At 30.4% G+C, this 15,182-nt stretch overlaps 1 protein-coding gene across 1 annotated transcript in view; it reads right to left on the bottom strand.

Annotated features, from left to right (window-relative positions):
* Nucleotides 1-15,182, bottom strand: part of LOC129218831 (polycomb group RING finger protein 3-like) — a 92,519-nt gene that overhangs the window by 48,363 nt on the left and 28,974 nt on the right. The window contains 3 exon segments of the mRNA XM_054853153.1: nt 3,659-3,708; nt 3,710-3,756; nt 11,891-11,996. Of these exon segments, the coding sequence (XP_054709128.1) occupies nt 3,659-3,708; nt 3,710-3,756; nt 11,891-11,996 (203 nt within the window).

Genomic DNA, 15,182 nt, shown 5'->3' with positions numbered 1-15,182 from the left:
ACCCTGATTGGAACCCAATATTTGTTTTTAAAAACTTCCTACTACGATTTCAGAATCAAAAGAAAACTTGCGGCTGCCATATTTAATCATGAAATCTCAAAACTTTTAACGGGCTGTAAAGCCTAAACCATTTGAGATTCACCACAAATATTTTTTGCACTTTCTTAAATACACAAAAAAAAGTAACCATGCCAAGTTTCAATAAAATTCGAGACTGTGTGTGCTAAGCCATATTTTTTGATTGAGTTTTGCATTTTTTCCAAAATAAATTTAAAAAATAAAAATATTATTAAAATGATAAATTAAATAAGCAGATATAAGGTAGCACATAGTAAAAAACCATCCAACATTAAAAATAATCGAAATACTTGCAGGATGCAAAAAGATTGAATTCTCATACGAGGCATGCAACTTTCGGCGCAGCACGAGTTTGATGTCGTTGGCGTGATTCCAAAACATACATTTTTGGGAGATATCGCGGAGGATGAAGATTCGAGGGAAAAAAATTGAAAGAATAAGAAATCGGGAACAGAAATTTTTTTAAAAAATCTTATTTTTTTCCTGATTTTTGAGAAAATAAGGTATGAAAGAGGCAAAAAAGGAGGAAAGGTTTTAAAAACCAACAGAAAAAGCAGGAAAATTTTCATCCCTGTACATGTAATCTTTAAAATTTGGCAAGTACGTAAGCATATCGTATTACTCTTGAGCAAATATTTCTATCCCGAAGAATTGATTGTTAAAATCAAAGCCACAAAATTTAACAAGACGGCACAACTTTTTTCCAATCCTACATAGCCAGATTGGACATTTGGGTGGTAAAAAAGGAAACCACTGAAAGTCAAAACAACTAAGGACTCATTCACGGATTTCCTAGTTTAGATATTTATCTTAGCCTTTCATAAATTTTTCCTACTTGTATAAGTGTTCTCAGAGATAAAATTAATTTTAACTTTAAATAAAAGCATTGTTTGATTTTTAAAGTATATCTAAATCAGACTTTGAAATTATTTATCGATACTGAGAATAACTTCTATGAGTAGAAATTATGCTCAAGAAAATATAATTTTCATTTTACTTTTATTTAAGTTTATTTATTATTAATATTATTACCATTATTCATTTATTTATTTATTTGGGTTTTTTTTGGGAGGAGGGGGGGGGGTGTAATAAATATGTTCTTTAATCTTCATTATATTCTGCTTTATTTCTCATAATAATTATTTCTTTAATCACTTTCAAATAGGTTTATATGCAAAGCAATATATTAATAGTTAAACTTTTCTCACAATACTTCTCAATAAAAGGCTATATACTTATGAGATAATCAAATTACAAGACTTAACTCTTAGTTATTTAATTAATCATCAATAAATTAGGTACCAATATCAAAAGACTTCTGACTATGTTATTAGATTGAACAGTTAATGTTCAACACACATAAATTTTTTTCGGCCAAAACCCAGTGGAACCAGAGCAAGGGGTCGGACCCAACCGCAGATGGGTTGATTGCCTAGAAAATGATTTTGTCATCCTCAGAATGAATAATTGGAAGATCATAGCCAAGGAAAGAGAGGACTGGAAGAAAATTCTTAAAATTCTTGAGTAGACCAGGGCTTACCCAGGGCTGTTGCGAAGCACAATGAACAAGAATATAAATGTTGAACATTCATTAATAATTAGCTACATAAAATGCTTATGACTTTCCAAAAATCAAACTAATTTTTCTAACAAATTGTATTTAACGGTCATTCTCCAGAAAACATAATTTTTGAACGCTAATATTTTTCAAATTTGAAACCTTTTGTTTTCTTTTTTTTTTCCATTCTTACATGAAAGTTACCTACTAGAAGTAACTATAAACAATTGTCCAGCTAAGTTCCAATTATTTTACTCATAAATAAAAATAGTTAAAAAAATGCATTGTTTGCAGAAATTAAAAAAAAGAAAAAGAAAAAACTTTTAATATTTAAAAATTGAGGTCAATTTAATAGCAAAGTAGTAATTTTGTTAATTGTGCAAACAATCAGCTATTTTAATGATTAGTGGGAATATAATATTAAGCTCTCTTAATAAAGTACAGCTTAATTAGTAGTTTCAAACGTATGTTAAAAAACAGTATTAAGTGAATTTGAGGATATACTGGCAATTTATAATTTTGGTAGAATGCCCATTATTGATGTATTTCCCCTCCATCATTTATTTTCACCTCAGAAACAATGACACTGATAATATCGGTGTCACAGAGATGAGGAATTTTCCATTAATATAGGCCTAATAGATACATTTTTCAGGGAAAATATTTTTTTTCTTCGTTGCTACAATCTGCACATGTTAAGCATATGAAAACATGTTCACTTCTTTTTTACATTAATTTACATCCCTGAAATTCCAGTTCATGGAGATGAGAAGTCAGAATAACCACACTAAGTTTTTAAAGCAAAATCTATATCTTCTTGTTTTTCGAAAAAAATCTCACAACTTCAACTATGGCTAAAAATAAACAAGGGGGCTCTCTTGTATCACGGAAAATAAAACTGGATGTCATTACTGCCATGCATTAATGAGGAATGGCATTTTGTGTTTAGGTAACGGAGATGAGAGTTTATTGTGTGACAAGATTCCTTTTCTACTAAAACAAGCTAAAACCCAATATTAAAAAATTAAATAAACTTTAACAATTAGTATTTGAGCCACTAGTGAAAGGGATGATAAATAAATAAATATACACTTTTAATTTAAAAAGTTATTAAACAACATAAACAGTCACACCAGGTGTGTGACATGCCACGGAGGACAGAATTCACATGTTGTGAACCAAAAACATACTAAAATGAAAGTTATTATTAAAAATTGTTGGCAGGTTTAACTAGATATATTATTGTTGAAATTAAAAATCATTGTTAAATGAATTGTTCCTTAAAGTTTTTACTGTAAAAGCCATGTGACAGAAAAGTTCCCCTTTTTGAAGAATGATCCTTAAGTCCTAGAAAAACCTTGTTAAAACCTTTTTTTATCTTTTTCTCCACAAAAAAGCCAGCATTTTACCAACTGTGGTTGGGCCTTGAAACAAATTAGCAACTTTTATGCATAAGTAGATCTTAGCAAAATAATTAGAAAAACAAATATGCTGAAACTCATGATTCTTATATTACATAGATTAAAAAAAATAATTAATTATTATCAAAATTGTTATGAATTTATAAATAAAAAAATCTACTTTTGAATTTTGAAGAGTATATTTATATTTACTGGAGATGTTTACTTACAAAACAAGCAAAATCAAAGTTTAATAAGAGCAGTTAATAACTTAATATTAAGATAACATTTGAAAGAAAATTATTAAGTTTATTTTTATTAGCACACCCTTATTTTATATTTTATAAAATACAGCACTCTAAATGTAGCAAAATAAAATGTGCTTCAAAGTTAATACATAAATAAACCTAAGTGTATATATATGTTTTTTGCTCTATTTTGTAGGGGGAGGGGGAAAGGAATGCATGATACAAAAGTACACTACAGAATAACATAAAGAATTTGGTAATTGGACTCTAGTCAAAATAAAGCATGGTCACCCATTGTACGAAAATTAATCAGTGATGAGATTTTTTTTTTTTTTTTTTTGAAATAGGGTAAATTACAGGTTTTGCATACATACCTTATATATTGCAACGGGTGACTTTGATGGATTACTATTTCACAAGTAGGGACATGTATTGTTGTCTTCAAGATGCTTAACTAGGCAACTTTTACAAACTAGATAAATTACAATTTTCATTAGAAAATAACATTTTATTAACATCTTTTGATCACCAAAAACATTTAAAAGCAGACAAAAACTAGATGTAAGCATACATTTATAACATAAGATAAAAGTTCCAGACACCAGAGCCTGTGGTCCAGACTCCCACCAGACTACCAGTCCTGGGTGTCTAAACAGACAAGACCCTATTTGACTCTAATGCGAGCATCCAAAATGTTTGGATGTCAAGTAAGGTCAATTATTGCCCTATGCCAAAAAACAAAAGTTTCTGATTCCTATCAGGCACAGCACAAAAAATGTGCCAAATGATGTTTTAAGTTTCAATGCAAAGTTTTATTAGACTGGAATATTATCTTCTGCCTCCCGATTGGATTTGAAAAAAACCACCTATTTTGAAAAAAGCATGTTTTTTGGTGACACATTATGTTTTGTAAACATAGTGAACAAAAATTGAAAGCTATTTGCATTGTAAAAATATAACTTGTAATTGTATTTCAATGACATTTGGTTAGATGGTATTTTATTCAGCCTACACAGCCTTTTTTAAGCAGTGTGCAAATGTTATGTTAGTGTATTAATTTAAAGTCTGATATTTCTTCTTAAGACTTTTTCTTTAAGGTATTGGGATTACAAGACACTTTTGGTTTTGTTTTAAAGGGCAACATAACAGCTTTGTACAATTGCATTTTCAAATTTTTATCTCCAAACCCACAGATCATTTTTGGGGAGTGAAAAAAATCTATTTTTTCATTTTTTTCTTAAGTACAAGCAAGATGCCATTACCAGCTTATTTTTTTTCTGTATTTCTAGTATGCATAACTAACTGCAACAAGAAAAAAAAAAGCCTCGAACTGAAAGTCTTTTTATGACCATTTATGCTCTAAAGGATGAAAACGATCGAATTATTCGCGACGATTAACGATTGACTATTGTCTAGGAATGGCTAAAAAATTTGAATGTGAACATTTTTGGTTGTGCATCACCGACGTCGGTATCTTCAATGGTTTTCACCTCCTTTGTCACTCCTAAAAGCTCTTCATCCAGTGAGTTCTGAACAGTGTGAGTTTAATAACGTTACATCTGTAAATTGCTCTGGAACCAATCACATAAAATGTGTCTAATTGCCCAAGCTTGATTATTAGCACACCAAAATGCAGTTGATTATGAGTAATCTGCAATCTTTAGGAGTTTGGATTTTGAAAGAGGGGAAAATGTTATTTGTTTGTATTGCAGCATCCGCGTAAAATGAAATCAAGGTGTCAAATCTTAAACCGCCTATAATCAAAACCACGTAAAATAAATACGCGTAAAACAAGGGTCTACTGTACTGCATTTTCAATATACAAATTATATTAATTATAGTAATATTGTTCAATTTTAATTCAGATTAAAAGTGCCTAATTCAATATTGATCAGAAAAAAAGAAAATGTCTTATGACTGTGCATCGACTAATGCATATTTTTTATTTCTGAATCATTTAACTGTGTAAAATTAGTTAACAGAAGAAAAATGATTAAAATAGCTAATGCCAAATTAACTCCATTAAAAACGATAAAAATGTTAAATGAAATATTAAGTATAAATAATGAAAAAAAATTTAATTCTAAAACTAAATATTGAAAAGTAACAATGTAAGAACAGAAACAGTGTTTTGAGGATGCATATTTACTATTTTGAAGACTTTAGTTTGTGAGGATTGAAAATATCGGGTATATATCAAAATGTCGGATATTTTTGAACCCGGAATACCAGCCTTCTATTGAAAGTCTTGTACAAAAATAGCATGCCGGTTACCCAGTTGGGTAAGGTGGGGTAAAATGAGTATAAAATAGCCTACTTTTGAATTTTCACTCAAGTATTTTCGTCAAAATATTTCGTTTAAAATTTTTTTTTGTTTCATGTAAACATTACATATGTGGAGAGTAGAATTAAATGATTTTCATACAAAATTTGATTCAAATTTATTTTTGAGAGGAGTGTTTTCGGCTATATGTTTTGTACACCCATTTTACCCCATGCAGGCAAAATGGGTATAAAAGTCTAAGAAGTGATAAAAAAAAGCATACTATTTGTTCAATTCAGTGTGATAGTAAAGACGTAAGAGTCAGTTAACAAAATTTAACTATTTAATTAGAAAAAAAAATAGTTCAAACAGTAAATTTAACAATATATTAATAAGGTTTCTATCAACGCATGATATTGATGCTTGTCATTCTTTAAACAAAGTAATGGCCTATTGTTATATTGTGGCTTGTTAAAAATTTTTATTTTTCGATGTTCTTCAATGATATCCATGTCGTCTACATCAGTAAAAATGAAAAAAATCTCCCATCTAGGATTTTTTCAAAAATACTTCTTCTCATAATATTTCCCTCAACAGCCATATATTTGCCAATAAATTCTTTCTTGCTTGTTTCCTCTAAGTATAGTACTTATACCCAGGCACCTGTGGTTAAACTTTGCTTCATAAGCATATTTTTAGCAGTTTCTATTCCAGCCTACTTCCTTTGAATTGAAACCTTTTTCCTCTAATTTTACTTCCTTTTACAAAAAAGGAAGTATTGTATTCGCGAAAAAAATTTCACTCAAAAATTGACCTTAATTTCCATTTTGCTCACCCCCGAATAAATGAAATTAGCAATAAAGACCCGTTTCAGAGAAGTAGATATATTTTTTAAACGAGGTACACTTTCCAATATTCATTAATTAAAAAAAGAAATAGGGGAAATGAATCCTCACCCCCAGGTCACGAATAACTTCCCTCTTAAGGCACTCAAATATAGCCTAAAGTGGCATTTTATATATTTCAGCATCAAAAAATTTTCAGAACAGAACTCCCGAACCTCTTCTTCTGCCTTCACCACAAATGTCATAAACTCGAATTTTTAAGGCTTCAGTTTCTAAACTTTTTTCTAGGAGTAGTACCCCCTTACCTATAAACATAACTTAACCACCTAAAAGTTTTAATATTTTAATTTCGGAAACTGTTTGAAAGAAGCTACCTACACCCTTCCCCCTTAAGTCATCCAAAGATAGCCCAAAGCTCTTAAAATTTCAGAAACAGAAATATTTTGGGCTGGGGGCGGAATACCCCCCCTCCCAACATTGTGTTTACTAAAGGCAGTATAATTATGTGTTTAAGATTTATTTTTCTATTGGAAGAGCAACTTCCCTTCCCACATCGCCAAAGACAATCCAAAGTTTTAGGACTTCGATTTCGAAAATGTTTTGAGAAAGCCCCTGAACTCTTAACTCACTCAAAAATAGCCAAAACAGCATTTTAATACTTCAGCATGGAGAAATTTTCGGAGGAGAGAACGCCCCCCCCCCCCCTGAACTCCTTCCCTTAAATTCACTAAATTTGACTTAAATTTGCGGTTCCCCTTTTCATCACTGAAGTTTTAAGAATTTAAGTTCTAAAATTTGATAGAAAGGCCTCGAATTCCCGCTTCTTAAGTCCTCTAAAGAATACCTAAAGCTGAGTCCTGAATACTTCAGCTTTGAATATTAAGTGATTCCTCAAGCATTGGTCAAAAATGCAGGAACGGCTGGCCATCAGTGTTCTAAACCAGCTTGAAATTCCCCCCCCCCCCTCCCGATTCTTTCCAAAATTACCATTTTCATTAAAATTTCCAAAATCCCTGATAGTTTCCGTTTTACCTGGTATGTGGATGCCCTCTGCTGTGGAATAAACAATTCATCTTGTCAGCAATCCTTCTTAATCTGTGATTCAAATTCAACTCTAAGACATTTTAAGAGCGCACATAATTTTCATTTATGCGTGTAAAGTTTGCAGAAAAAAAACCCGCAAATGGAAAAAAAAAAGAACGAAATGATGATCCAACAAAACAAGCCAATGGCGGAAAATCGAGAGAATGTCTATGTAAATTCATGGTTATGGAACGATCCAGTAATATTAAAGCATATTTTTCAAACACTCTATTTTTCTTTTTTAAGTAAAAACTGAAAGTAAGTCATCAAATTTCTTTCCGTCCCCGACCTCCGTCTTGGAAATTTTGTCCAAGACGGAAATCTGTCCTGAGACGGAAGGTCTTGCACCCATGATCGGCGTAAATAATAAATTGAAAAGACAACTGTAACTGTTTATATTTAATCCATACAGTGTTTGAATGCAACGTGGACGGATACTGTTGTTGACAATTAAGGGGGGGGGGGGGGGTCACGACCCCCATGACCCTCTGCTTGCATAGCTGCCAACATATCAACTTTAAAAATCTTACAATGCATGCCATGGGGATTTACAAAAGAGAAACATAGGATAACAACAAACATTTAGTTTCAAAAAGGCAGGCCTGTGCATTTAAAAGTTTAAGAATACAAAAGGTGCACTTTTAAACTATTGTCTAATATTTTTCTGTAAGATGCATCATTTAATATTAATCTTTAAAAATATTCTTTTGGAAGAAACTAATAACTTGCTGTATTATCTTACTTTTTCTTTCGTAAATTAATGCAGTCAGTTCCTTTTTTGAAACTACTTTAACTGGAACTTAAGCTTTCTTAAATTGCTGACTTAGCAACATTGAAAAAAATTTTCAATAACTTATTCAAAACAATAGTTTTTTTTTTTTTTTGTAAGTTCTTAATGATTAAAATGTTATCCAGGTTATTATCAGACAGGGAACTGCACAGCTTTGACCTCGCCTTTCTGGCACTACTAAATATTCTTTTGCACCCTGCATTGCTGTGAGGTATGGCTAGAATAGAAAGCATAGAAAAGGACAGCCATTTCATACTTCAATGAACCATTGACATCAGCTAATTTCTTCCAAAGCAGCCTATTTTTTATTCATCATCTCCTCTTTTTAGCACAACATTGGGCAAATCACCTATTTGTGCAGAGCGAAATTCACTTTGGAGCTTATATTAGGCTCTTCATCTGCAATTTCTCTATTCTTGTGAAGGAACATAACAGGAAACTCATTAAAAAAAGCAATACCCAGAGATCTAAAACCTAATTATCTTACAATTATGCCATAATAGCTTGCAAACTTACAATACCTCCAAAAATCTTATAACATAAGGCCAAATCTTACAAGTTGGCAACTACTGCCTTAGAGGAGGTTACAAAAAATGGCTTCTACAGGTGCTACCAAAAATTATACTAATGTTGGCACAAGAACATAGTTGCTCAAGGTGACTAAGATGTCCTACTGTTGCTCTGAGGCAACAATGTACAAATGCATATATAATATTGTGCTCCACATTACCTTCATACAATACAATAAAAGATAGATCATCAGAAGTTGTAATCAAGTGAATGGGTGTATTTCCTTTTTTTTTCTTTTTGTACTGGAAACAGTTATAAAAAATAATAATGCAAATTGCAGGCTCCTTTTTGATTTAAACTACCTAAAACTCCATTTTTTCAAAATCTGGTAAATTTTTTCCTTTAACATTCAAATTTCATTTTAAATCTTTCCATTCCAAAATTCATTCAGTATAGTTACTTAATTTAAGCAAGTTTAATTTTAATCAAAAAATAATTTTTCAGCCTATTAAATGACTTAAATTGGCCGATAGGTTAATCAGCAAAGTGGGTAATTACCGATTAGAGATGATTAATCAGTGCATTATATTTTTAACCTCTAAAAGTTATGAAGTTCCCCTTTTCTCTTGAGATGAACTGAAAATCTGTTGGGAGCTGTGAAATTAAGTTAAAAAACATCAGGAATATCGGGACAAAAAGCTAAAAGCCAGGATAAATCAGGTCAAAGAATTTTATCAGAAAAACTACAAAGTTTTTTTCACCAATTTTTCCTGATTTCTTTTGGGTCTCATTGTGTTACCACTGATATATAGAAAAAAGTCTTTAAAGACAACTCTTTCATATGCAGTAGGCAAATACTGACATGGGCAGGCAAACGGCAGCATCTGCAGAAATTAGTTTGAGATATTTGAAGTAATGCTCTTTGGATTCAATACTAACAATAGAGAAATCTCGGCATTTGATTTTTTTCCTCTTTTTTGCTCTTTTTCTCAGCAGAAACCAAATACTCAAGCTTGCTCAATAAAGCTAACGTACAGAAGATGACAAAAATGCAAAAGTTTCTGCCTTTTACCCATGGCAGAATTTGCCATTGTCATGGTTTATTTAAACCAGTGATCTTCAACTCGCAGCTTGTGGGTTGCATGTGGCCTGCTATGTTGGCTCCCAAAAGTGTTTGTACACCTACAACTTTCAAAGAAATAGGACCTTATCCATTGGTTAGAATTAATATTTCGGAATAGGTATTTTATTATGAGATCTATGATCTATTTTTAACAAAACTATATGAAAATTTTTAATAAAACATTAAAACTTAATTTTTGAAAAATCGAAAACCAAAAAGTTCCGGATATTTTATCTCACAAAAGTCTTCGTACACTTTGAAAAAATGTCAAAAAATCAGCAAATAATCTAACTTTTTACTAAGTCATTATTTAGTAGAATATCATGCAGTATCAACAACAGCTTTTAAATGTCTGGAAATAGATTTCATTGTTTTTTTTTTTTTTTTATGTGCAATTTCTGAGTAAATGTTCAGCCGTACTTCGAGTCTTACTGTTTCTAGTTCACTTTTCGTTTCAATGGTGTATTTTCGCAATCTTGCCACCAAATATGTTCTATTAAGTTTAAATCTGACGACTGAGGATTTCTAATCTTACAAGGACAATTTTTGAGGCACCAAATGCAGACGTATGCTTCTTGGCGTTATCTTGATAAAAAACAAAGTTGTTTCCAATTACCAAATTTTGGGCTAATAGTTTAAAATTCTTTTTTGAAATGTTTAAATGAACAGCATGATTCATTATTTCATCAAAAAATTCCAAATTTCCTAGGCCTGATGCTGATATGCACCCTCACACAAAAACACCTTCACCGTCCTGATTAACTGATTCAACTAAGTTCTTAAGATTAAATTCCTCATTTTTTCTTTTATTTACAATTATACAACAATTTAACCCAAAATGTTGAACTTATTGTCATCTATAAGACTTGTTCCAAACCGTTTTAAGCTTATTTATCATTGATTTTATGACGGAAAGCGTAAGCCTATTTTCCGTGGTTTTTCGCATGAACAAGAAAATTTCTGTGGGAAGGGGTCGCCTTTAATCCAACTAATCAGAGAACTTAGCGAACAATTTTAGGTGAAAATTAAACATAAAATATTTCATTCAATTCATTCATTCCGTCAGAAACGTTTTCAGTACTCAAATTTATATTTTTCATATTTTTTTTTAAACTGTAAACCTGCAATCACGCTTTGTTAACTTTGCCAGTTGACCTTTTCTTACCTTGTTTCCGATCCGATTCTTGTCTTTAAAGCATTTTATCAAGCACTTTATTATAGAATGGTATAAATTAACTAGTTTAGAGACATTTCAAACCTATTTACGGCTACTGTGAGGGAAAAAAACAAATTTCGCATCATGTTTGTTGTTTTCTACGCATACCTGCCATTTTAAAATAATAAGCAGAATATTAGGGAATAAATGAACAAAAAATTAAAGACAAATGACTTTACAGTGTCATTGCAATGCAAAAATAATAAAAAAACCACATATGATAATTTTAATCATGAATTTATTCGAAAATATTTCAGTGCACAATGACTTTTGTGGTGTATTTTTTCTGTGTCTCTTTGTTTTTTGATAAATTTCAGGAATAAAATCTGGCAATATTTTGAAAAAAACTACTGGGTTTTATTCAGAATGGCATAGGAATGGTGTGAAAAAAAAAGGGACTTCATATTCGAATTCAGTTTTGCGTTATTTTGGTTTTACTACAAAATTTCAAGGTGTACGAACACTTTTGGGAGCCACTGTAGATGCCAAAAATGGTGGTGTTTGAAAACTTACGGATTTTTACATGGGTTTTTTTCCCGGAAACAAGCATTGAGTTTTGCAAAAACAGGCTAACTCTGCACTTTTTGACTCACTGTAACTTAATAAAGTTTTTGGGCAAACGGCTTTCCCCCACTTTATTATTACATTTGTTTCTATGTACAACATAAGAAAAAAAAAGATTTTGCAGCAAAACATTTGTTTTGTTTTTTTAATTTTATTTTGCTGAAATTCTGTGTAAAGACTCAAAAATGAATACATTTAGAAGAAAAACTTACATGTGTGTAGGCATTCAATCACTGTAGTGGCATCAATTAAGTATCCTTTACATATCTTACATGTAATGTGTGGATTGAGAGTTTTAAGGCGTATCCGCCTTTCCATCTGAAAAATTAAAAGAGAAATTATTTGCTAACAATTCATACAAAAGCTCATAGCAAAAATAATGCATAATGACAAACTAGTAATGCATTATCATATTAAGAACACATGATTCTCATTTTATTTCTTTTCCAGGAAGCTACAAAAACAATTCAGTGCATGCAATGGCAAAAACATACTACACAAACTTGGGGAAAATCCCAATGCATAAAATAGCTTTAATATTTCAGTCACAGGGTAGTTCTCAAAAGGTGGGAACAAAAACGTTGCTTTTGAGCCATTTTTTAAATTTTGGAATTTAAAATCAATTTTGCTTTTATTGCATAGCATGTACACCTAGAACATCATACACAAACATAAAAAGACAGCAGGTATTTATAAAAATTAATAAATAGCAAATTTAATGATCGGTCTGTAGGTAACAGATTTTGGACAACATCATAATGAAAGTTTCAGTTTTTGAACTTTTACAATGAAAATTTTATTTATTTTTAAATTCTGCAATAAAAAATAAAGGATTTATGAAGTACATGATTGACCTTATATACTGGTCTTAAAATAATAAAATTTTATTATGATTTCGTAGAATCCGGAAAAAAAAAACATCCATTTTGCCAGCGTAGGTGATAAAGTCGCCAAAACCGACGCTGTTGGCGAAAACTTGAATTCCTCTCTGGTATCCCTCTGCTTATCGTACGCTGTGAGTTTTCGCCAATCGAGGTTTGCTTGGCGATTTTTGCCGCCTTATTTTACTATTCGTTACGATTATAACTTGAGTTTCTACTGTTATTTATGTAATGTTTAATGCATAACGTATTAATTGTGCAAACTACCAATGGATTAAAGAAATTAACATTATAATAGCCTTTTCTTTATTAAGGTTACAAGACAGAAGATCATATTATAATATTGAATAAATGGACAGAATTATCGGCGTCTAGATCGTAACGCAATTTGGACATCTCACATATATGTTTAAGAAAAAAGATTTTGCTTCAAGGATACTGCATAAAAACATATGAAAACACTTTAAAATGATTAACAATTGATTTTGAGGATCGAAAAATACCTTTAAAACATATAAATCATATATTTATACTCAAATAATAGCATTGTCAAGATCGTAACTTTTCGACATCAATAAAACTTCCAACTTCCTTTTTTTCTAAAATTTTTTACACAATAAATAATGTCTTTAATTTTTTAATTTGTAGAAAATATTATCAAAAAAAATATTCAGTTCGAGATTCATACCCTTAATTTTGTTTCGAAACGTTTTGAAATAATTTTAAAAATTTTTCTTTTGATGGTACATTTGCTCAGTTAACGTTTTGAAAGTCCAAAATTGTGCCTTTAGCAAAGAAAATATTTTTTAAGGGTATTTGAAGAGCATTTTTTCCGTAATTTATGTCGATTCTTGTCTCTATACAGTATTATCATTTAACTCAAAAGTTTTTTAGTCAATTAAAATGAAAGTTATTTGGTGTTGAAGCTTCAAAGTTGAGGTCTGTGTTTGCTCCCACCTTTTGAGAACTGCCCCACAATACTAAACATCTCAAGCAGTTTTTTCAATTTCTACTAACAGTGTGTAATGTACTTGTATAGTTTAAAATTTTTAAAATCATGTTTTTAAATACAGTAGACGGTGCTTAATGTGATTATGGTTAAAATTATCAGAATTGCGAAGACCCGGAACACTTAAACAGCATTAGAAATCAATAAAAATTCCTATTGGTCCTTTGTACCAGTCAAAAGGAATGTGTACTGGTCCGCAGACAACATCACTGGTCCGTTTTAAATTTAACAGTAATATGTTTGCACCTAAACTAATTTGCACTTTATGATTACATTTATTTAGTTAAATATAATTGTTCATTTTCAACTAACTTATTAAACTTTAAATAAAGTACTAAATTGTGACTATTAATACGGACATAAGTATGGATACTTGAAAGTGCAAAATTACTGTATAGCAAATTAAGCTCAAAATGATAAACTAACAATGCAAAATAAACAAGAGTAAAACATTCTTCTACTGGTGATGATTTTTTAATATACATAATGTTTCAAAATTTAAATTTTTTTGTTCGGCAAAGTTTGGCAATAAAACATTTAAATCCGGTGTCTTGAACAGAGAAGTATACAGTTCAGGGGTAGAAGTGGTCAACTTTTAATACATAGGACATTTTCCATTTTCCACGAAAAATATAGGACAAATATGACATGTTTTATGAATAATACTAATATGAAAAAAGTATATATGATTATATATACTTTTATACTGTATATAAGATTATATATACATAGTATATATAATCTAGATATTCTTGCATAAATTATTATCAATGATTTCAATTAATCATACTGCATCCAGTTAAAAAACCCAAATAAAAGTTATAACTTTTACTTAGAATGAGTCTGCAGTTCTTGAATGAATAGCTTCAAAAAAAAAAAAAAAAAAAAGTTTATACATATATATGTATTTATCTTTAAAGCCATTTCCTATGCCTTGACTGCCTACATTAATCAGACTGTGCAAAATCAATTTTTTTCTCCAAGTTTCACTAATTTTTTTTGGAAGGTACATGAACCTTTTCTTTTGCCTCTGATTGTTATGCATCTCTACAAGAATTTCCCATTTTTTTATGAATTTTGTATTTAGTACTATGATAAATCATGATAAAACGGAACTCTTTCCTTGGTAATGCATGCATAATTTATTGCTTTTCCAACTGCAGAACCTTAATTAACCTTAAAACTCTTATTATAGAGTCAATGCATTAAGATGATCTTTCTTACGTCAGTATTTTTTTGTTTGCGAGAAACACCTCTTTCAACTGATGCTACATCTTATGAAAGGTGCTAAAGACTTTCACTACTAAAAAACCCAAGTATTTGCATCTAGAAAGCTGATCAATTTTTAACATTACGAAGTATTTTTCCAAAATGAATTAAGTTACATCCAAGTAACATCCAATCCCTATTCCTCAAAATTTTTAACAAGATGGTGACATATCAATGGAAGGATCATGTAAAAATTTTATTTCTTTTTTAAATTTCTGAAAAACCTTTTCTTTTCAATAACAAATTCTGCTAAAAATATAGTGTTCAAATAATGTAAAATTCTGATTTTAGTAAGAAGTTCAATATTTGAATCCAGGCAGGGTTCATTTATCTTTTTTATTTTAT

This window comes from Uloborus diversus, chromosome 3 (assembly GCF_026930045.1).
Source record: "Uloborus diversus isolate 005 chromosome 3, Udiv.v.3.1, whole genome shotgun sequence".
Taxonomy (NCBI): Eukaryota; Metazoa; Arthropoda; class Arachnida; order Araneae; family Uloboridae; genus Uloborus; species Uloborus diversus.
Note: the sequence above shows the minus strand (reverse complement) of the source record. Positions and strands in the feature narration are given on the sequence as shown.